The sequence below is a fragment of the Parus major genome, chromosome 2 (genome assembly GCF_001522545.3).
Source record: "Parus major isolate Abel chromosome 2, Parus_major1.1, whole genome shotgun sequence".
Classification (NCBI taxonomy): domain Eukaryota; kingdom Metazoa; phylum Chordata; class Aves; order Passeriformes; family Paridae; genus Parus; species Parus major.
This window is the reverse complement of record NC_031769.1, coordinates 14,203,051-14,226,244: the sequence shown is the minus strand read 5'-3', so window position 1 is coordinate 14,226,244 and position 23,194 is coordinate 14,203,051. Positions and strand designations below refer to the sequence as shown.

Genomic DNA, 23,194 nt, shown 5'->3' with positions numbered 1-23,194 from the left:
CTTAATTCCTGTCCCTTTTCAAAAGCTTTGGATAGCCTTTTCATACATCAAAGATTGATATATTCAACTGCCCAAATAATGTCCCCATTAAGGATCCTCTGCCACTCTTCAAGAGGCTCCAAAGATTTTTAGGATTGGCATATCTTAAAATACTATTAAATGCTATGGAAGAAAGTCACCTGGGATCTAGTCTGTACTATGCAACAAGTCTAAAGCAATAACTTGGAAATTTCTTTATTTAAAAAAGAGCAGCCACATCCTTTGCAGGTAGCTGTTCCTCTTGTACAGGATATTGCCACAACAACAGCCTGAGTGAGCAAAGAAAACAGATTCTGATCTGCCTTTCCTTTTGAGGAAGATCTTGTCATGCTAGCAATACTGCCTTGGCCATGGGAAAGAGATCACAGCTACTATTACCATAAACTTTCCAAAATTAAAGTTGCCTTTAGATCTGATGGATTTTTGTACCCAAAGCTTCAGTGCTTCAAATTATCAAGTAGCCTAACACACTTTCTTGGCTTATGCCTTGTATGTTGTGTTACACAGGGCAGACAGGAGAAGGGCATCACTGAGTGACTGGGAGACACTGCCTTGCCTGGTTATTATGGGCCATGACAGTTCCATACCAGGAGAGTTCAGAAGATTAGGAACCTAAACCATGAGCACTCAGAAAGAAACTGAACCATTCATATTAGCCTGCTGTGTTTTGGTGGAAAACACCCACATGTGAAAAGCACTATTAGAACTAAGAGAAATGAGAGTGACTGACTGGCATTGAAAGCAATGAAACTGGACAGCAGCCAAATCTGGTACTACTAAAAAGTAAGAATACACATAAAATAAGCCTGATATGAGAGCAGTACTTTCTCCAAGATCTCCAACTTCTGAATTAAAAAATGGTTAATCTTGTTTGGCACTATCAAAAGCAAATGCTTGGGCACTTTTCTGATAATTAAATACTTGGCATTATGCTGTCAGATAAGAAGAGATAATACACTATTTTGCCAGGACTTTTAATTTGCACTTCAGTGCAGCCATAGTAAGTGAAGAGCAGTATCAAATGCTAACAAACATACGTTATGAAGTTGTCCCTTGGCCATCCTCCCCCTTTTATACCCTCTCTATCAGAACCTTTCAGGTCACTGAGACAGAACAAGTATTTGGGCACAGAAATAAGTTCATTTCTAGGATGGATGCCAGCCCACACCTCCTGTATCTTAAGCCAGTGGACCATCTTTCTCCCTTTGCCACTATTAATTATATTTTACTCATCACCACCTGAAACTGCCATATCCTCAAACTCCTGACTGCTCTCAAGAAAATCAGCAAATTAAGAAGCACATGAAGCATAAGAAGTTGTTGTATCAATTGGTTTACTAAATAATATTACCATGAAAATAGAACCTTCATGATTTAAATACATACCTGATTATTGATGGTGTAGTTAAGAACTTTATACCATTCATTAATAAAGCTGTCATTATCTGATTGAATTAAGAGCTCAGTACCTTGGCGAGTTTTTAGCTTTAAAGAAAAAAAATCAGATATTGTCAGAATTGATAAACACACTACAGTTCAAAAGTAAAATTACTTAAATTTAATTTCTCACTGGCAAAATTGTTAGCTAACACACAGCCACTCAAGAACATTCCCAAATAAGAATAGTAATTAACAGTCTGCTGTGAAACTGAAAAGCATATCCCATACAGACACATTAAAAATCAACATTTCTTGCAGGTACTGAGATAACAGTACATTAAACAGGTAGAAGTGGATAAAACTCAGTTTTATGAGTTTTTTATTCTAAGTTTAAAGAAGATTTCTTACATTAGTAATTGAAATGCATATAATTCTGCATTTAAATAAAATAATCTACCTCAATAACATTCTTTTTGCTGGATTTGTCCTTTGAGGCCCAGTCAATCAATGCCCCTTTGAGATCCACTGTAAATTCTGGCTTAGACTGATTGACACCAAACTTCTGGAAAAAAGTAGGAACAATGATGATAAAATTAAACCTGATGAAATTCTTTGCAGTCTGGCAATCTTTTGAAAACATGTATTATTTATAACCTATACAACTTAAACCAGATACAATACTTTGATACCCATCAACAGGCAGGACAGCAGAAAAAGAAAAAACCTTCCACAGAACAACTTTTAAGCGTGTCTATTACAAGCTGCTCAGCTTAAAGCCCTCAAAATTCTATAAATTTAAATGCCATTCAGACTCAAGCAGAGCTTTTTTCCCTATTACAAACAGCAGAAATCCATACAACATTTGACTGTAGCTTGATTTTAGTCAAGATAGTCCCAAGCTTTAAACAAAACCAGCTAATAACTGAACAAAACATCCCCAAACATTCTGCCACTTAATCAGTGGTTGTATATAAAACCAAAAATCGAACCACAAACAGTAGGTTTGCTGGACAGGAATCACATCCCTCCACACCAAAAGAGCACTCTCAGTTTGTATATTTATCTATTTATATTTTTTTTAAAACATTTATCCCCCCAACGCTTTTGTACTTTTCTATAGTGCTTCTACTGCAATACTGGAACATGTCCTACCAAGTAAACAGAACTCTCTGTCTGTCTATTAAACAAACAGCAAATAAACAAAATTATGAGTTTAAAAAAAAAAACCCTAAATATTTAAGCCACAAGTAACCCTTCAAACAATTTAGTGAAAAACATCAGGGAGCTATTTTCACCTCCTACTTTCACATTCATACTAGGTATCAGAATTTTTTTAAATGAAGTACTTTTACAATTTCAACATACACCACATAACTTTGAAATGCAATTCCTTAAGGAAACCAATTCAGCGGCCCACACAAACAAAAAGCTCTAATTGCAATTACATGAGTAAAGTATGGAACAGGGAAAGCTGAAAGCCAGTTATAGCTCAGAAATTTCATGTTGTAGTTCCAGGGAAAGCTTGTAGCATCTGCTCCCCGAGAAAGGCTCTTTTCTTACTTCTTCATGAAGTCTTTGATGTGAGAATGCTGTTCCTGTGACAGCTCTGGGGGACCTAAGCCCCAGGACAAGCTCCTTGCTGCAAACACAGGTTTCCAGTCCGTACAACAACAGCCATATCCAAGGGGAGAAGAGACGGTTCAGAAAACAGGACTAATCTGCAGCTTCTGATTAAACTCCCAGCATGGATGTTAATTAATGCTAATTGTGTTTCAGAAAGGCTGTTTACCACTGGAAAATCTCCATGCCTGGAGTCCTAAGGGCAATGAAGTGCTGAATGGAAAGTAGCATCTTAACTTCTTTATTTCACCCAAGAAATATCAGAATAGGCTGTACTTCTAATTTACCCTATGCCAATTAGCACTTGGGGAAAAATCCCCACCACCTTCTGCTTTCTAACTTAATTCTCAGAAAACTCATCCAAGAACATTTCTAATTAATTATACTAGAGCTTTTGAGAGAAGCCCAGCTCAGCAGCAGAGTCCACAGGAACAATCTCTGGGCCTTTTTGCCCCATTCGAGAGGAAGTCACATAACCACTGTACACACATCCAAAGTGTCCCAGACACGCACTTCCTGGCAGTCTAGATCAATCCTGCTGCGTGTTGGAAAAAAAATAAAATCAATTTATAGAGTTTAGCACTCGAGAGAACAGGAAACTAGTGCCAAAGTCCTCTACAGGATTGGGGGTAGGGGGTGCTTAGTTAAAACCACAGCCCACATGATGCTGAGAATCACAGGAGAGGACTTGCTACAGGTGACATCGACACATAACAAGAAAAAAACATTACCTGTCAGTGCTGTTTTGACCAAAAGAAAAGCCCTCCACTACATTAGCATGCTGAATCCACACCTGACAAATTACAGCACTACCTCCTACAAGCTTTACACCCATCTTTTTTGCCTGACTCCCCATAGCATTTCAGAGAAGCATAGAAGCTTCTCTGAAATGCTTCTTCTTCTCTGACTTTAGCAAAAGCTAAAGTCAAAAGGGGAAAAAAAGTCTTTTACCATTCTTTTGCTCAAATGGTGGCTAAACTGCTGTGTGAGATCCAAGGATGGGGAAACCCAGGCAAATAATCCAGCTACCCTGCAAAGCTCTTTTTAAACACCAACACATTATATATTCATCACACCCTTTCTATTCAAGGACATTTTAAGTTTACCATGCAGGCTCTCCTTTAAGCTTTCCTGTCAAGGTTGTTTTCTGCTTCTGGGTCTATGAAAATTAAATGCCAGCAGCCATTTCCCTCCTTTCAAGCTTCCAAGCTTTTCAGGAGCAAGTGCTGCATTGGGCTGCTCACACAACCTGCACACAAAGGTTGCTGAAGGCAACTGAACCCTCCTGAAGCCAGCAGGTTCTGCTGACAGAGGGCAAAAACAAGCCCTTCCTTCTGCGTCTGCTGCCACACAGACATGAAGTCTGCTTTCTCAAAACAGAGTGCTACCTGGTCAGCACCAGTCAGGAACAAGCCAACTCTTACTGAGCAGACACCTTACTCTTACTGGCTTTCTCTTTTGACCTGTCTGGGGATTTTGGAAAGGGCAGCAGGATAAGACAGAAAGAGGGCAAGGTCTTATACATGGTGCTGCCAGCTGTCCTAGATATGAAGCTGTCCTAGAGTCACTTCTGACAGCTTTTTTTAGACAAAAAACATAGTCATGGGATGTACTTGTGCTGGTTGTATGGGAGAGGTAATTTTTTGGAAAGAATATGGTGTATTTCTTTGCTCTGGATAGAGTAGATGCTGTGCAGCTTAAGGACAGCCTTATTAACTGATGTCAATAAATAGAAGGCCTTTTCAATATTTTCAGGATTTTCTCCAAGTCCTGGAAGCCTGAACAGGGACAAACCACTCAGTCTGTACTGTGACACTTTCTAGCATTCTTTGGAAACAGAACTGGAAGTTATTTATGGGAAGACTTTGCACGTACAAATGACACCTGGCATTCTAGTAATTCTAACTAGAGCTGGGTAGGATGTTTTAATTCCAAGTCTCCTCATCCATGGATGGACTGTGGAAAGAAAGCCAAGACAGATGCACCTTTTTGGCTGCCAGGGGAGTTTCAAAACTACAGTTAGAGGGGAAAAAAAAAAAAAGAAAGAAAAAAAGGAAAAAAAAAAAAGGAAAAAAATCAAAGAAAAATATATTCTTTATTGTCACAGAAAAACTATCCATTGTTAGAAGCATTTGAATTCAAAAAAAATTTCACAAAAGCATCTGAGCTCCTGTATAATCAGCAGTGCAATGCTGATGAACTATAGTAATGTACACATAACATCCTTGGCTAAAATCACAGCTGTGTAACATAAACAAGAGTTTGCTCAGATTAATCTTGAAGAGCATCTATTTCCATCTATTTCCTTGATGTTTGGGAAGTTTACAGGCTTGGTTTGCCACTACTGTACTTGTCACTGAGGACATGTGTCTATTACAGAAAGCTGGCAGATGAATCCTTCAAAGCAGTTACCATTTTCTTTGCTTTATGAAGCCCTGTCACTTTGACAATAGCTAATACATCTCATTCACACCAAAACCTGAGTGAAAATACTTTAGAAAAATCCAGATCTCCTTATAAAAAGCAGCCTTTTACAAAGTTACCAAACTGTTCATAAATTATCTGTACCAGGCTTCCACATACAGAGCAATTAATTTCACAAACAAGAAAAAGACAGTTGCATAATTTAAACACAAGGTTAAATTTATATATTTTTGATAGGCAGCTCTTCTGTGCTTGCCATTTTCAAAACATAACTGCAGATGCTTAAATTACATATAAAAATCCTACGAATTAAAATCAGATTTCTGTATGTGGAATATAACCAGAACATGCTTGTGCTCTTGTCCTTTCACCTCTTCATGTATAACATTAACATTTTGGGGTATTCCAATTACAGCTAGAATTATCAAACAACATGTACACCATTGTATCAAAGGTATCATAGGCACCATACAAAGATTCTAAATTAGTTGTGTTAGAAAGAATCAGTCAAAATATCTGTTAAAAAACTCAGCATATCATGCTGCTTATTAGTCAAGGCACTAGTGGTTCAAAGAGAAGGCAAATTTGGGATTATAATTCTAGCATCAATTAACTAGATACGCTTTCTACTTTGTTCCAGTGGAACAATTACAGGATTATTGCAATAAACTTGTGTTAATTTGTACCTTGGATGACTTTCAAAAACAGCAAACAAGATACATGAGCTGCTATATGAAGCATCAAAACTGAATCTTGGAAAAATTCAGGTTTACTTTCAGGATTAGTGGCAAATAGCCTTACAGTGACAAGAGGCATGCAACAAGAACACATACAGTGATAGCTGAAACTTGGGCAGAGTTTACATAGGTGACAGCAGGTCGATGACTGAGAGCATTTTTCCAAGAAGAAAGCAGCGAGAGCAAGAGCTCAGGAATTGAGCTCCCTTGGCAAAATGACTTGATGAGAAAAAGGAAGAAAAGTGATGAAGTCAAAACACAATGCACAAAAAGAGAAGATATGGTTATATCAATCACTAGACGAATGCTAAATATTCTTCTTGTAAAATGAAGAAATGTAATTCTTATTGTATGTCAAACTATTAGACTTGACTTAGCCTTTTTAAAATATGGACACAAAACAAAGTTGGGAGAGGTGAGGTGGAATTTTGAATACCTAAAAAAAAAAAGAAAAATTCCTATGGACACCAAGAAGAGTCTGTGCTGAACACTCAATTACACAGCTACAAAGTCAGCTATGATTATGCAGGTGTAAAAAACATTAAGTCCTTGAAAGAGATTCTTACTTAGTATTTCCAGTTTCACTTTACTCTGTTGGCACTGTTGATACTTATTTTGCTGACCCAACTCTAGTGCTCAACAGTACACACAATCGATATTGTCTCACAGAAATATTCTGAATATGGGACTTCTATTCCACTTAAATTATCAAAAGAATTTACACATTTTTATTTTAAAATTTATTTGTTAAGATTTTTATTTATTTTTAAATTATTTTATCTGGCTTAACATGACATACTAGCGCCCATATATCATGCAAGTCTGCTTACTGCTTATCTTTTATGGATAATTAATCTGGGCACACATAATTTATAGTACTATCATATATTCATGAACAATTTAGCATTTTGAGTTTTAATGATACCAACATACAGCTGAAAAAGACACCTCTTTTGATTTACAACCACACCTGAATTAAGAATAATTAGTAGCTGTAATTGAGATTTTGGAACTTGACTACTTACCTAGGCAAAACTTTCATTTTGCAATATGCATATTAATATCTGTAAAACTAAAATACTTTCTGTATCCTTGGCTGCAGAAGTCAACCACAGAAGTTACCAAAATCCACTTCCTGCCATACAGTGGAATTAACCTTCTTTCATGCTTTTATTGTTTTTCCTTCCTTTCTTTTCCCTCTGCTTGACCATCTAGGCCAATTTTACCTTTTTCATGCCCTTCTACTCCAAACTTGACTTATCCATTCTCATCTATTTTTTTGCAAGCCCTCCACTTCTAAAGAAGGTGGGGGGGAGAATATATTTACAGGCCTGAAAAAAACTCCATGCTATAGAAAGGAATTGTCAATTTCAATTCACTATCCATAATAAAGCACGGCAGAAGAAAGCAAGCCAAGTAGAAAGATCAGTAAACCACAGCAAGACAGCACAGATCTGTAAGAGGCAATTTTGCTGGAATTCACATGACAATACATGGAAATAACCAATACCTATAGTTAGTACAGGAGATCCATATAGTTTAATGTCAGACCTCCAAAAGAAGCTATGTAAGCCTTAGATAAAGAGCCATTTCTATACCTATTAATGCAGCAATGCAGCTGGATAAATAAAGCAAATTTAATGATAGTGCTATTACTCTAGAGGTGACAAAAAAATTGAGTAATCATCATCTTCAGTGTGATGTTTCTCTTTTGGTCTTCATCAGACAACAAAATAAGTACAATTACTTGTACTTGTCATGCACTAAATATGGAAACCAGCAAGACTAAATCGTAAGACAACAATGCTGCATTGCTCAAATAGGCCAATGCAAGAAGCCATGTGTCAAACTATTCTCTTTATCATATATATCACACTCAAAATTACCTGGAGTTCATGAAAAAGATCCAAGAATGGTAAAACACACAAACTGTTTAGACAAACACATTAGTAAAGAATACAAAGTATTTGGCCTGGAGAAATAACTTCAAGACTAAGGAGCACCTGAATGTTTCTTGCTTGTCAAACATACAAACGTACATACAAACATACATACAACTGGTTTTCTTCTTATGCTACATCATAATTGTTACATTAAACTGTTTTCTTGCCAACTTATACACAGGCATTTTTTCTATATTAGGTGTATATATGTAGCTATTTAGGCCCTGCAAATAAGAGGGTTTTAGTTTATTGTGCTTTATATGACTAACACTTCAATGAGCATGAGGGTTGTCCCTGGGCTTACCCAGCCAGTTCCACTTCCTTGGGTTTTAGTGAACAGCAATGATGACCCTTGTAACACTGCCCATGATGACATCCAATTCTTTCTGTAAATGATTGTAAACAAACATAAAATAAATTGACTCTGAAAGCAGATATTTAAACCGTCATTCATTGTTGCCCAGCTGACCTGTATGTTAATATAGTTAAGCACATATATAGTCATTAGTGGCATCAGTAAGTCTTAATTGCTATCATATTTGTAGAAGGGAACATATGTTAACAATCCCAGCCTGACCATCAAAGTCTAAATCAAACAAAGCTAATTAGTAGTAGAAGTAGTTCACCAAGAGAAACACCATGCAATTATAATTTCAAAGGGGCTAATCTGGAATGCTCAGCTCACTGTGTACTTAACAGATCATGCCAAACTACTGCATAATTCTGAAATTCATTGATATGAGCTGCAACTGTCCCATATTTATGTAATAAGCTCATTTATATTGGCAATAAATTATTTGCAACACATCTAAAAAATTAAAAGAAAGAACAAGTTGTTTCAGTTGTCTGACTATTTGATTTTATGCCAGCAGACCTGTCCTCCTGAGGTTATTAAAAAAAAATCTTGACTGAATATCTATTCCCTTTGCCCAACTGAATTATTACTTAACAGCTCTCAAAGTGACAGCATGGCCATGTTGTATCTTTCTGTTCAGCAATGCAACAATCCAGATCAATGATTCCAGCAGATGCAACGTAAATGATGACAGCACATAGTACCAGCAGCAGCTTACACATGCTACTGTGTACCCAGCCCTGCCAAACTCTTGCAAGCAGCTCTGAGAAACCAAACTAGAGGTCAGATGTGCTGCCCAGCTGCACTGGTCTAGGTCAGGGTGGGTCTACAATAACAACTGGGCATTGGCTATTTAATCCTCAGGACAAGCTTGCTTTGTGTATCACAAGTCTGGGAAACACTGAACTAGATATAACATGCTATTAGATCTGAAAGATTAAATTAACAAAAAAAAAGTGGGGCAGAAGGGGAAGGCAAGAAGCAAATCTAAATTAACTCTGAGGATGTGCCACATCTCTGCAGTATTTGCAATTGATTCCTTGCAAAACACCAGAAATGTAGTTAGACAGCATCACCTGATTACACATTATGATTTATAGTGCAAATTACTGCCTGGGATGCAGTGAAAAGTTAGAAATTAGGTCACTCATCACCTAAAGAAGACTGACACTGCTCCAAACCCTTCACAAGCACAGTGAAGGAAGAATTAAGGGAGCACATGGATGTGCAGTCCTTGACAGGTAAAGGACAGGAAGTCAAAGTCTGAAAGCTCCTCTTACAACAATTTTATCCAAGGAACAAGACACACTATAACCTATACAGATTTGCTCTTAAGTAAATCAATCAATCAATCAATGCCATTTTAAAAAGCTGTCTCATCAATACACCTTCATGAAATCACTGGCCTGGCTCTGATACATGAGCCTCTGGCTCCCTGCAGTCCATTAGCTTTAGCTCACTGGGACAAACACATGGGGTAAGGTTAAGCTGTGTCATACAGGAAAACCTCTAAGGCAAATTCAGACAAAAAATAAGAAGTTGCATACCCCAGTGTGCTCTTCTAATACAAAAGGCCTTGTATAAACCCTAAGCACATGCACTTTTCAAGTCCAAGACTTACCGAACTTTCTTCCCATTTTCTGTAATTTTTGTCACATTTAATAACCCATACTTTTCTTGACCCTGTAAGATAAGAGTAAGTCATAATAAATATAAAATAAAATCTGCTTCTATTAACATCACATCACAGAATAAAATCCCCCAAATAATCCATTTCTGGCAATGAGCCATCTTTGCTCATGTTCTAACTTCAAGAAACTGTCTTTAAGCATATTTAAATATTAAGAGATCAGCAAAATCAAAATTCCTCTGGGAAAGTACTTATTACCATTCAGAGGGTTAAAAGCTTTCCTTCAATACCAAGGTTCTTTGGACAAGCCAAATTAAATAATTTGTGACAGAAGACAGTGAAAATTATGAATGTAAATTTGCAATGATTTGTATAACAGCACTATAGTCCTTTACTAAAAAAGGAGGTGGCTGATAAAAACCAGCCTAAATTCCCATACAAATTCTTCCTATTAATTTCAATATGATTTCATGTTTTAAATAAAACATGCTTGAAGTGCATAAAAATTAACATATTCATGTTAAAAACAGAAGAGTGAAGCATTTCTTTGATGTCCTCTTTTTCTCCTATCCCTATGGAAAATAGCAGAATTTTAAACTACTTAGTTATGTCTTGTTGATGAAAACCATCTATATTAGCATGCCTACAAAAAAATGTAAGACCAGTCAGTGATTGGTGGGAAAAGAATACTGCTGAACAAGAAGGCTGTTTGCAAGTTTCAAATATTTGGAGTGAATATTTCTAGTTTCCGTGTAAAAATAATAAAATGAAGGCATGCTCAAAAAAGCATTATAGGATAAAAAGATTTACTTAAACCATCATCTTAAGACGAGGTATCAAAATCTACCATTTCCTTCTGACACCCCAGCCTTGTCCTACCAGACAGTGGTGCTAAAAGAACACTAAATTATTTTTTTATCAATTCCTCTTCAGTATCAGCTTCTAACAGCTCCTAATGTATGAAATATGCTATTAGTTGAAACCATCAACTAAGGAATGTATCTAAATTAGTTTTATCATTAAAAACATTACTCAATTCTAGATCCAATGAAAATAGAAGATAAATCCTCTTCAGAATTTTCCTCTAAATCCAAAATTTAAATGGACTGTAACTGCACAATACAATTTTGAAGAATTTTTTTTTTTTTTTTTTTTTTTTTTTGGCTGGGATACCATGGACAACACTCTTATCAGAGACTCAGATCTGTTTTTCATGGACCTTAAAAATTCTACCTACATGTTCCAAGCCCAGCACACAAGATACAGAAAAGACACATTATCAAGGACAAAGGTGTTTAGCTGGTGGATCAGATGTTACTTCAGTCCAATGGTAACTGCTGCTCTTACTCAGTTTAATATTGTCACTGGGCTGAAATGCTCTTCCTAGCCAGTGACAGATGCATTATTTTCCAAAACTGGTATTTTCAACAGAAAAAGTGAGTCCCTTTCCCTCATACACTCTCCAAAAAGCCAAACAAATGAATTATCCTATTCTTTAGACTATTCTATTTGTGATTCATGTGGACCATGGACCAACAGTCCTATGAACTACACCCTTTTAACCAACCTTTGGCTTTTAACAAGCAGAACACCTTGTCACCAACTTTCACAGTTACTGAGCAACCTGTGCTCACCTCCCAAAATAAATAATGGTTTTAATCAATTATTCACTGTGGAACAAATGGGGCTGTTCCAGAGAATTACTCAGAGAAAGTATCATACTGCCCTACTTAGCAGCAACACTAGGGGGTACTAATGGGAAAATTAATGGAATCAGGAAAAAGAAGAGGAAAGCAGGTTAAGGATCAAAATTCCCAAAACTTTACCAACTTTCTGTGGAATATTTAAATCCCAGGAAACAGCCAAAGAAAATACAGATTTTTTTTCTATTATCTGAATCAGGAGTGAGCTCTTCTGCAAAATACAATTCCAAAAATTCAAGATCTGAGCCATATTTAAAAAAATTAGATCATATGCAGCTTACAATAATTGTTTTTGTGCAGTGCTATCAGCTAAGCTTGCTTAATAAACAACATTTATTTTATTGTGAATAACTGTTTGAAGTATTGTAAGAATAGATTATCATGACTAAGCCAGAGAACTATTCTCCTGCATGCAGAGTAAGAAAGAAACAGGAGAAGTTGTGGCTTTAATGCCCTGAGGTACCTAGCAAGGGGCTGCTAAAACTGACCAAGTTACTTATTTCAATGCTACTGTAGTACAGTCCCAAAATTTAAAAAAAAAAGAAAAAGAAAAAAAATACGTTTTTATCCATTTTCCACTGTTTGAAAATTAATGATCACATTTCAAGCATAAACTGAAATTTTAAAAAAGCTGTTTAGCAGGCTTAGGTTTTTCTCTCAGATCTTAATCTACTAACTCAAAATGACAGAGTTTATGGTGCCCTATAGGATAAGTCCCCTATCTCTGTTTAAGAAGACTGAAACACAAGCCAAAATCAGAGGTACAATGCTACAAAACTATTACTGACTACTAACAGTGAGGGATTCCATGAAGGGGGGGGGGATTTGTTTCTGTTTTTACCTTTCAATACACTACATATGAAGGAAGTAAACTGAGTTCCACATAATTTGGCCACAGTGAATTTTTAACTTAATATACTATCACGAAGTTGCATTTAAACCAAAGACATTCACATTTTTTTTCCTGAAAGCAGAGTTGGATGTAACACATTCCTTCTAAAATGCAAAGCCTTCACACAGTTTTATCCCATTATTTTTCCCAAGAACGAGAAGGCTTACCCTCAATTCTCTAATCATGAATAGCTCAGTTTCTACAACATCTACTTATCTATTTAAACACTTTGCATACTGACTGTGGCTTGATGCTTTGGTGAAGACGGAGATGACTCATTTTCAGGAAAAACAGCCTTAGAAGCAGTTGATGATTCCTATAAAATTCAAATAATCAATGTCAACAGATACTGTTATTATCTTTCATATAATTATTTTCTTTTTTTTAACCTAAAGCTGCTTTCTCTCTCTTACTTTTTACACACCCATTAGATTAGAAAAGTACTTGTTTTAAACATTTATAATATTCTCATACAGTTACATTCTGAATTTGCTTAAACAGTGTTCTTACAAGGTTTACAGACAACACTCAAACTGGGTTAAATTAGTACATAACCATTTGAAAAAAAGATGTTAATACATGCTGCATCAGCTTCAAGCAAAGCCTTCATCCTAATAAAGGGGTAGATTTTTTGTATGACACTGCTACCAAATTATGATATATATTTAAAATAATGGCTTATTACAAGATACTATGTATGAATACCATGATTTTAAGGAATACAATATATTTATGTGTGGTTTGTAAATACAATATTAGCATAAAAAAAGTTATGGATGTAAAAAAACACATACCAACTTCATTAATTTTTGCGAGTCATGATCATTAATCTCTTTATAATCAAACACTGAAAATCTCTAGAGATTTGGGGTTTTGTTTTGAACAGTTAACTACAGACCAAAATAAAATAATAAATCTCTGAAAATGAGAAAAATTGCCCATCTGGAATTAAAAAAAAAAGGCATGTGCATTTCCTCTGAAGTAATGACTGAATTGCACAAACACACTGCTTGAAAATCTGGTAAAGAATTTCAAATGGAAGAAAAACATCACTTGTTCTCTGTTACTGTTAGCACATTTCTCCCCCTCTCTTTTTAAATCCCTATATAGCTCTCCTAAACCCAGTTTGCTTTTGCAACCTAGCACTGCACACTTGTGCTTTAAAATTCACTTGCAAATCTACCTAGAGAAGTGGCTCACTGATTCTCTTACTAGAATAATAACAGAGAACTTTAGAACTCCTAAGCAGAACAGCCTAAATGATCCATATTTTCAATATTTTGAAAATATTTTTCCATACTTTTTTCTTCAAAGAAAAAAAAAATTGTTCAAATTAAGAAAATCAATTGTCCCTCACAGGAAGGTATTTTTTCCTATGTTTATCAAATTTTTTAGCTGATGTCTATATCCAGATATGTGCCACAGCCAATAAACTGTTAACCAGTATGTTTGGTATCATCAAATTCTCATGAGCCATGGCAACCCATATTTTCACTCTGACACACTTCAAGTACTCTTTTGACTGCCCTATTTTCATACAATTGAGTTTCGTTATTTTTCCAGGAAAAAAAACAAATAAGGAAAACAAGCAGAAAACAGCTTCCCTAGGAGACAGCTAAAAAGAAAGCTTGGGGTTCATGTGCCAGATGAATAGAACCAAATATCAGTTGATTTCCTTTCTATTTCATTCTGAATTTGAGATAGTTTTGATACAGCAAAAGCAACTCTGGAACAAGAAATGCAGTATTTGTGGTAAGGAAACATTCCCTTTTCACACACTAATTTAAAGCAGAATATATTAACAGTGTATCTGCTAGTAGTAATAAAACAGCTACACTAAAAATTATTTGTCTTTCCATAAAACATTAGTTTATTGCTCCACTAAATGTTTTAAGTTTTCTCAAAACATTAATGTTGTGCTTCACATAAACTGTTTTCTCCTTACCAATAAAAAACACTTGGCTGCCTACACATTTGGAAACTGTTGAAGGAACTTTAGGCTGCTGACTTAAGATATCACAAATGCAGCTCAAATAGAGTTTCTTTTGGTCATTATCCATAACATTTGTGCATTTTCATGTTTGCTTCACTAGGTTTAAGTTCTTGATATGTGAACACTGAGCCTTGAAGAAATGTAAACAGCACCACTTATTCAATGTTTTACAAAAGCTTCTTCATTCAATATAGCACTACATCAAGTTCTTTCCAAAACAGCAGTACATCTTATGCCAAAAAATAAAGTTACATCTTCCTTTAAAAGCGAAGCCAGAACTTCAAGCTTTCCCCAACAAAACCATTCATACCTGTGAAGCATAAGCTGCACATGAGGCTAGAAGTGTCCACTCAGCTTTGATTTACCAGGGCTTCATCTAGGCTGTGTCTCATGGAGTGCCACAACACACTGAGTACAGAAGATGCATGAGGCAGAGAAGAGGTGGAGGGAGGGGAAAGGGGCAGCAGTGGGATCTCACAATCACTCGAGATGAATTAATGCCGAGAGCTGCGAAGTCTCCAGCCAAGCATGGCCCACTGCCTCCTCAACACCACAAATGATATATCCCAAACTGACAACTCAAAAGCTCAAGATCAAATCCAATACATCCTCTTCTGAAGAGCTAAGTCAACTCATGGAAAGCAAGTCCATTAAAATGGAAACAACAGGTCGAGCAAGTGATGTTCTGAGCAGCAGATACATTGTCATTACAACTAGTGTGTTTTGTCCATCCAAGTTTGGTTTTGACATCTGTGATTACACAAGGCCACTCATAGGCTCTTCCTTACATTTTCAAATCTGCATTTATTTAATTTTTTTTCTCAGAATTTTAGGAAAAGAGAGCTTAAAAAATGCCATTTCCTGGTATTTCATGATAAGAAGTTTCTGCTACGATTTCATCACTACTGTTATTTTAATTTTCCATGAATCTTGGGAGGGACTGCAGTGAAGTTACAGAAACCACTTTGTCACCACTGTACAGCACCCACTTCAGTTCCTCCCTGCTCACATCAGCTCTCCTCACCCACAGGCAGAATGGCCTGGCACAAGCAGAAATGGCTAGCAAAAGGTCAAAGCAGAGGGAGACCAAGGGAGAAGCCCTTGTCTCCTTGCTAGCCTAAATAGCATCTGTTACTGTAAAGCCCAAAAAGACTACCAAGAACATGCCCTAAGAATGGGCAGAAAACAGCTTTTGTTGTTACTGACTCACAGCATTTTTCAGACTAAACACCAGCTCAGCTCTGAAGGGGATCAAAGCCAAGTGTTTCAGCACTTTCAGTACTGTTCTCTGCCCTTCAGTAGCAATATTACAACGCTGCTGTAACCATGCACAGCTTTTCCCCTGAACTAACACTAGTTAAAATACTTCAAGGACGAGGAAAGAGCTACTATTCACAAAGTAACAACAGTGAAGTTATTGAACTGCCCTTGGTTGTGCCTGCATGTTATACACAAAGATACAAGAGACTGAAAGAAAAATGAAATTTCAGAAATTCAGACACAGTCATTTCTGGTAGATTAAATATGTCACATATTAGAAATAAGTGGCACTTCAGCATGCTGATAACTTGCTCCTACCTTGTCGTTGGTGTCTAGCACAATTGTGCTGTGCCTCCATTTTGTTAAAACTATCGGTTCCTGTAGCCTCCTGTCCAGACTCCTACTCTTTATAATATCTCTCTGCTGCTGTGGTGAAGCATTATACTAAAGAAAAGAAAAATAAAATTGTAAGTAAAATTTACTTCGTGCAAACAAGACCTGGACATACTACTCATATGCCTAAATAGTACAAACTTTCAGACTCCTGATGTTACCACCCAAGGCTGTGAAAACTGCCTTGATTTTATTCTGCATTTAGTCTTCAGAATTGTCCTTTCTCCTGCAGTCCTCTCTGAAGCAGTAACTACGGCTGTGTTGGGATAATACTCTCAATTGGCAGAGATGATTTCTTCTACAGCAGATGCTGCTGATTTTGCAACCCAACAGGGTATTGAAAACCACCAAGGAATTACAGGAAATACAAGATTTAAACATTCACTCTTTATATTGCATTGACAGTACTACAGCACCTGACCAGCTCTTGTGTAAGAAAAAGAAAACCTATTACTCTGCAGTAAGATATTAGATTATTATGATTGCCTGGTATGACTCTTTTTGACCCAAAGATTTGGGATGCCTAGGAGAGGAGACACAGAGGACTCGCTTTTTCAGAATAAACACATCAAATTGCTTATAAAATAATTTGCTGGTGTGGAATGGACATACCACATATAAATGTACACATTCCATATGCATGGAAGATAAACATTTAGCAGGAAGTAATTTTAAGTCCTAGCAGAGCTGTAACAACTGAGGAGAGACCATATTTATCATAACATAGGCTTTCTAGTAAAGAGCATGAAAACTTGCTGAGAAAATATGAGGGTTATGAGAAGGACATAGCATTTAAATAGATCTCACACCTGAAGCATATTTTTCGTTAACAGTGTTGCCATTTTATATCATCACAATCAATACATCATAAAAAATTCTAAAAATATTTCAGATAAAGTGTTATACTGAAAACAAAAATAAGAAAAGACAACATTAATGTATGGGGGTTTTAAGTAATTTATTAAAATGTCATTCTTTCAAAAGACTAAAATCTGCACATATAAAGAAATTTAAGGCAGTATTTGTGGAGTCACATAAAGCACTAGAATCCACTAGGCAGGAAATAACAATAGTGAAATCCCCCTTTCACCTGAGAAAGTTCTACGGTGTTGCTACTGATTCCTGCTATAAGCTCAGAGCCTCAGATGTTCAAAGACAGAATAACCTATACCTGCTCATACCAACAAAGCATGGCAAGGTTTAACCTAAACATAAACAGTAAATCTAACCACAACTGCATAATACAGTTATATTTATTGTCCAAATAAAGAACCAGCATTGCTACTGCTATAGCACTCACGACGCTTGAGTTCGCTTTGTATTTTACTATGAACAGAGTTAATGCTCCAATAAGCCAGCAGCTGCTTAAAAGCTAAATAACTTTGGCATTTTGTTACATTATTTGAACATGCACAAGACTAGTAAAACATTCCCAAGTGAATGGATGCAGTACTGAGAACAAAATTCAGTAGTTCATGTACAGACAGAAATGTATCAGCTATCTCTACAGAAAGTCACTTCTGAGCCTGCCTTTGTACTGGCTCCAGCACATTTCCACTCACAAGAAAACTGCTTCCGTGCAGTGGTGAGGTTTAAGCAACTCAGTTTGTCTCCTTGTTAAATCAAACGCTGAGCCATGATACATGCTGAAAGGACCCTAGTACTGGCTTGCTTTCTCATTAAGGAAATATCCACTCTGCTGGTGCTCTTGCAACCCAAACCACAGCAGCACGCTGAGCAACATGCAGCAAAATTGCCTGCCAGCATTAAAACTAAAATCTAAACAATCTCCAGTGAAACTATGTCCAAATCACAAAGGCTGCAACAAATAGCATTCCTTGCAGCAGCTCTAACCCATTTAGGTGGGCATCTCCAACACATTTCTTGCTATGACACGGAACTGTTATTTCAGAAATAGATTTACATATTACTGACACTGGTATACATTATTTATGGAAATCTTCCATGCACTTTCCATTTGAGTAACTCAAATAATTGAACAAACCAATATGTATTTTGACATAATTTATCTTGAATTCAAGTACATTTTAAAAGTTAGGATATGGGCATAGGTGATCTGTATTTAAATGGTGCCTTTGATACTATCACAAGCCATCAGGAGTTAACTTCTCTAACAGACAGCCGCACCTTGAAGGAGAAAGGAACTGTAACATGAAATTCAAGTTTTACTAAACATATTTAACAAGAAAGCAAAGCAACAGTATATGGAGCTCATCGACAAAGCACTGCTAACAACTCAGGAACAGTGAGCTCTATGCATCTTAGCAGCTTAAATAATTTGCATTGGTGATACAAACAAGTGTTAGTAAACTGACAAGTCTTTAAAGGGAACACTTGACATTTCTGCTCCATTTTTCTCACAATAGAAACTTCAAGTAAATTTTTTTCTCTTGGATGTCTATGAGGTTTTTTGTTTGTTTTATTCATTAGAAATGGTAAAACATACTGGGGGGAAGAGTGATGTGGAAGTAAAAAGTTTTGTGTGTCTGGGCTCAAGACAAGTCTCTACCTTTAAAATACATGGCTAGGTCTGTGATCTCCAAAGAGATGTCTCAGAGGGAGACAGAGACACCACTTCCTACTCTGCACTGTCCAGTGGTACTCACCATCCTCTAGACCACGCAGAGTCCACTGGCCAGGGAGAGGTGGCCAGAGCTGGAAGGCTTGCCTGGTTGGATGACACCACTCTGCTTCTCTTTGCTGTGCCCCCACCCAACCTCAGCTCAAAAAGCCCTGCAGAACAGCTTTGGGTCCAGTTCCCTTTCTGACACTCCACAGGACTCCTGCCTGCAGAGGAGCTGCTCTCTCTCTCGCCTCCTGATTTGAATATTGATCATTGTTTACCAGACACTAGGTTGGGCCTGCCTTCCCACAAACTAAATCTTGTTTTTTATGTGGTTATGGTTCTAAGCAGGCTTTCTATGCCTAAAACTTGGTGTAATCTTGAAGACAGATCAGGCAAGGGCTATCCTCTGCAATAAAATCAACCCATTCACCACAGTGCCTAGCGGTCAACCCCTGCTACACCACATGCCTTAACAGCATCTTCTCAGGGTGCAATGCTATTTTCCTAACCGTAAAACTTTTTAAAACATAGGACACAACTCCAAATTTGCATACTGCTGCTCCTTGGAAATCCTCCACAAACTCAAACTTGTCCCATTACACCAACCTCTGTGGCACATCACCCCAGCCTGTTCCCCATTTCATCGGGAGCATCTCCAATCACACAGCGGGCACATGAGCAAATCCTTCATTCTCTGACAGCACACACCAAGCAAAACAGGGATGTTTTTGTAACAGGTCTTGTTGTAGTTCAAGGACACCATTGGTGTAAATTTAGGTCACACAATATTATTTTCATTGCTGAATTTGCTCAATACCTTCTCTAGCTACTGAAAGGCTTTCTTCACCTCAGTATAAAATTTTCTAACCTCTTCAACTGGCTGAGTGATTTCTATGTAATTTTAAGCTGATACATGGCTCAAGGCTCTGTCCTAGCCTAATTGTGGTTGAAACAAATGTAACACCTCCAAGTTATTTGTAGCAGTTGTCCCCATTCTACAGGGATGGCACAGATCTGTCAGCTTTAAGAAACAGAAAAAAGATTCTTATTGGTTTGTGTTAGCAACATCTTCAGCCAGACAAGGAAACTGGATGGGCTAAGGGAGAAAAGACTGGGAAGAAACCAGTACTGAAAGTTGATAAAGACCTGAAGCGAAGCATTTTACTCTAACTTACTGCAGTAAAAGATCAAAACAGCAGCATTTAAAACCACTGTGCTATCCTATTACCCTTTAGCACATCATGCATGTTATTTGCAGTTGTCCCAATAGACTTTCTGAAATAGAAGAAACTTCTTTGAAAAAACTAAAGCTGCCTCAGAACAAAATGACTGTCTAGTGCTCCTACTGTCCTTGGCTTTGAATAAACTTTTTTGTTGTGATAGATGTAACGCCTATTTTACAGCTTTTGCTTTTCCTATCAACTAATCAGTAACACATTTTTCTTAAACCTCCCTAAACAAATAAATCAGGATTATTTTTGTCCTTTTAAGGGATGTCATTCCCTTTCTTTCTCTAGGGAATGAAGACTCCTCATTCTCTGCCACAGAATGTCAGGGAGGCAGCATCTGGAGGTCTCAGCCACACAGAAGGAACAGAACCCAGGCAGAATGAGACCTTTGGGACAAGAAGCTCTAGCTCAGATGTACCAGCGACTGAAAGACACCTCTGGATAACCTACTCTGTTCGTGTTGCTTCCATTTTTAATCCTCAGGGTCACCACCACTGCTCACCTTTTATAAGCAGCCCCAAGTCCTTGCTGATTGCCACAGGTACCAATGTCTTCAACAGACGGACTGCCATGGCAAAGAGAAAAGCAGGTCTCTGCTCATTATGGACTAACAGTAGGCAAAGACAGAGGAGGAGATGCCCAGTAACTAATATGGCTACAAATAAGACTTGGCCAAGAGTTTAGAATGCGAAAGAGGCAGAAAAATCCACTGGTTTAACAAAAACCCTTCCTAGAGATGAATGAGGTTCTTAGGGATTAAGGTAGCAGAACTTAGAACACTAGCATGAAAGAAAGGTAAGATACAAATGAAGAAATTAACTGTGTGCCCAAGCCCAAGCTGGGGGGAGGTGGTAGCCACTAAACCCAGGACAAAGGGACAAATGAGGAAGATCAGGCCAGGTTTTTTTGAGTAGAAATATATATGTTAAAGAGAAAGGAAAAAAAAAACCCTGACTGCCTTCTCATACTTAACTCAGGTTTGTTTTTTTAACAACTTGTGCTGTTAAAAGCTACCTGGATCCTCACACCAGCTACGGCTGTCTCAACTTTCACCAGCCAATCCCAAATTTTAGGACAAGGATGTCACTACTGCTAATGAGACTGCCAAGGCATTGACTTGCAGTAGACTCAAATGCCAGCACATAGGGTAACCTCAAATCCAGCAGCACAGCTCAGAGCAAGACAAATTTACCATAAGACAACTAAGCTTTATTTACATGTTCTCATATTTATTTTCTTTCACCATCTGGTTGCATGGTATGTTCCTGACATTACCTGCACCCTGTTTTACTATCATTTCTTCAGCTATCATGCTCTGACATTTTTCAGGTCTCCATCAGGAATATAATTCACCAGGAACCAGAACTGAGGCCCTGAGCTCACTTCCGACGCTGGCAGTGGAGATGGTGAATTAAGACTGCTGATCCATTAACACTGCCAAAAATGAAGCTCCTCCAGTTACTGCTTCCTCTGTGGATACACCAGGAAAGCTTATGCTGCAGGAACTTGTGAGAAGGACACATGCACTTGCAATGTCACAGTCTGCAAATATTAATACTAAAACTGAGTTCCCTCCAGAGGGTTATAAGTACACACATTTTCTTCCAAAGTACTCTTGGATCAGCGAGTTTGCTCAGAGGAAAGTCAGGCATCGTGCTCTTACGCCAAGTGTTGGCCTAGGAATGCATTTGGAAAATCTGAGATTTTTAATCTCTACTTTTTATTAGGTTGTCCCCTCTCTCATTTGAGCTATTTATTTCAATATTTATTAGACAGATTTCCCACTTTTTTTTTTTTTTTTTGGCATTTTGATAGGTTAACTTTTTTTGAAACTTCATAAATTAGGGGGTTCTTGCTCTTGAGATGAGTCCAATTCCCCTCACCTTTACTAGAGCTTTCTCATTTGCTTAAGTCATAAAACTCATATTAGAAAACAAGGTTTCTGGAATAGGGTTGAAGCCCTTCTTAACCTGAATTTAGACAGTATTCTTTCACTACACAGGAAATAAACATATTTTATTATAGTGTCTAACTTTTAATTGCTTGTTTGTCGGGGTTTTTTTTAATAATTTGCAAGAACCAAAACCTGAATACAGCAGAGTGTCACAGATCAGAAATCTCAGTCGTCTGCAAGATCTAGTAGAAACTATGATTAAAATATTATTATCCATTTTAAAGATTAATTCAGTATGCTCTCTTCCACTGCAGAAAGCTGGGTCATACTCATCATGAGCCTTAATAGACTTTTCAGCAGTTGTCAAAGCTACTCCATCTGAAATATCATTTTTAGCCAGAGGCATCCAGCTATTCCTAGATGTTATTTAAATTCACATGACTGGAGGGCTTTCTGTGAGACTGTCTAAAGTCATTTGTTTTGTAACTGTCCTCCCTTCCCAACATATACCCTCACAATTTTTAAAACATGTACAAGAACAGTGTGTTATTCCCAAGCATGTGCGCATTTATAGTTAATTCTATTACTCGGAAGATTTTTAATGTCACAGTATTAGCTCAGTAAGTGTGCTATTTCCAGAAATCACTGAACCATTTTTAGTTCTAATGAAATCCAGATTATTAAAAGCAATCTAACAAAAAGATTCTATTCTTTTTCTGCTTTAATAGCATTACATGACCATGCTATTACATCACTTTATTTCACAAGATTTGGAAGGCAATATTTGTGCTAAATACACTGGGGGGAAAAAAAAACCAAACAAAACTGAGCAAGAGTAGGACTTTTCCTTGTAACTTACTTTTCATTTAAGAAAGTATTACAATGCTGAGAGCTTCCTATGGTTTTGTCTCACTAATCAAGAGAATTTTCAACATAGATCATTTTTCTTCAAAGCAGTTCTGTGGTCTAATTCATTTGTTTAAATACTTTAGAACCAGCTTCAGCAAGATTTTTGAGAGACTAATCTTCAATCATGCTTAATTACTCACAAGCATAACATCTTCAAATATATAGTTACATAAACTAGCTAAATCTTTTGTTGAAATATTTAATCT

At 37.0% G+C, this 23,194-nt stretch overlaps 1 protein-coding gene across 8 annotated transcripts in view; it reads right to left on the bottom strand.

The window, feature by feature from the left end:
• The window catches only part of ARHGAP12 (Rho GTPase activating protein 12), a 74,914-nt gene that overhangs the window by 11,450 nt on the left and 40,270 nt on the right, over window positions 1–23,194 (bottom strand). For 3 of the 8 annotated variants that reach the window (XM_019005713.2, XM_019005714.2, XM_019005715.2), the window contains 7 exons: window positions 16,295–16,420; window positions 12,965–13,039; window positions 10,120–10,181; window positions 8,448–8,529; window positions 6,297–6,419; window positions 1,877–1,981; window positions 1,426–1,524 (listed from right to left, as the gene is read on the bottom strand). In XM_019005713.2, coding sequence (XP_018861258.1) covers window positions 1,426–1,524; window positions 1,877–1,981; window positions 6,297–6,419; window positions 8,448–8,529; window positions 10,120–10,181; window positions 12,965–13,039; window positions 16,295–16,420 — 672 coding nt within the window. The remainder of the gene's footprint in view (window positions 1–1,425; window positions 1,525–1,876; window positions 1,982–6,296; window positions 6,420–8,447; window positions 8,530–10,119; window positions 10,182–12,964; window positions 13,040–16,294; window positions 16,421–23,194) is intronic. The other 5 variants (XM_033520637.1, XM_033520646.1, XM_015618677.2 and 2 more) reach the window with 3 other exon arrangements.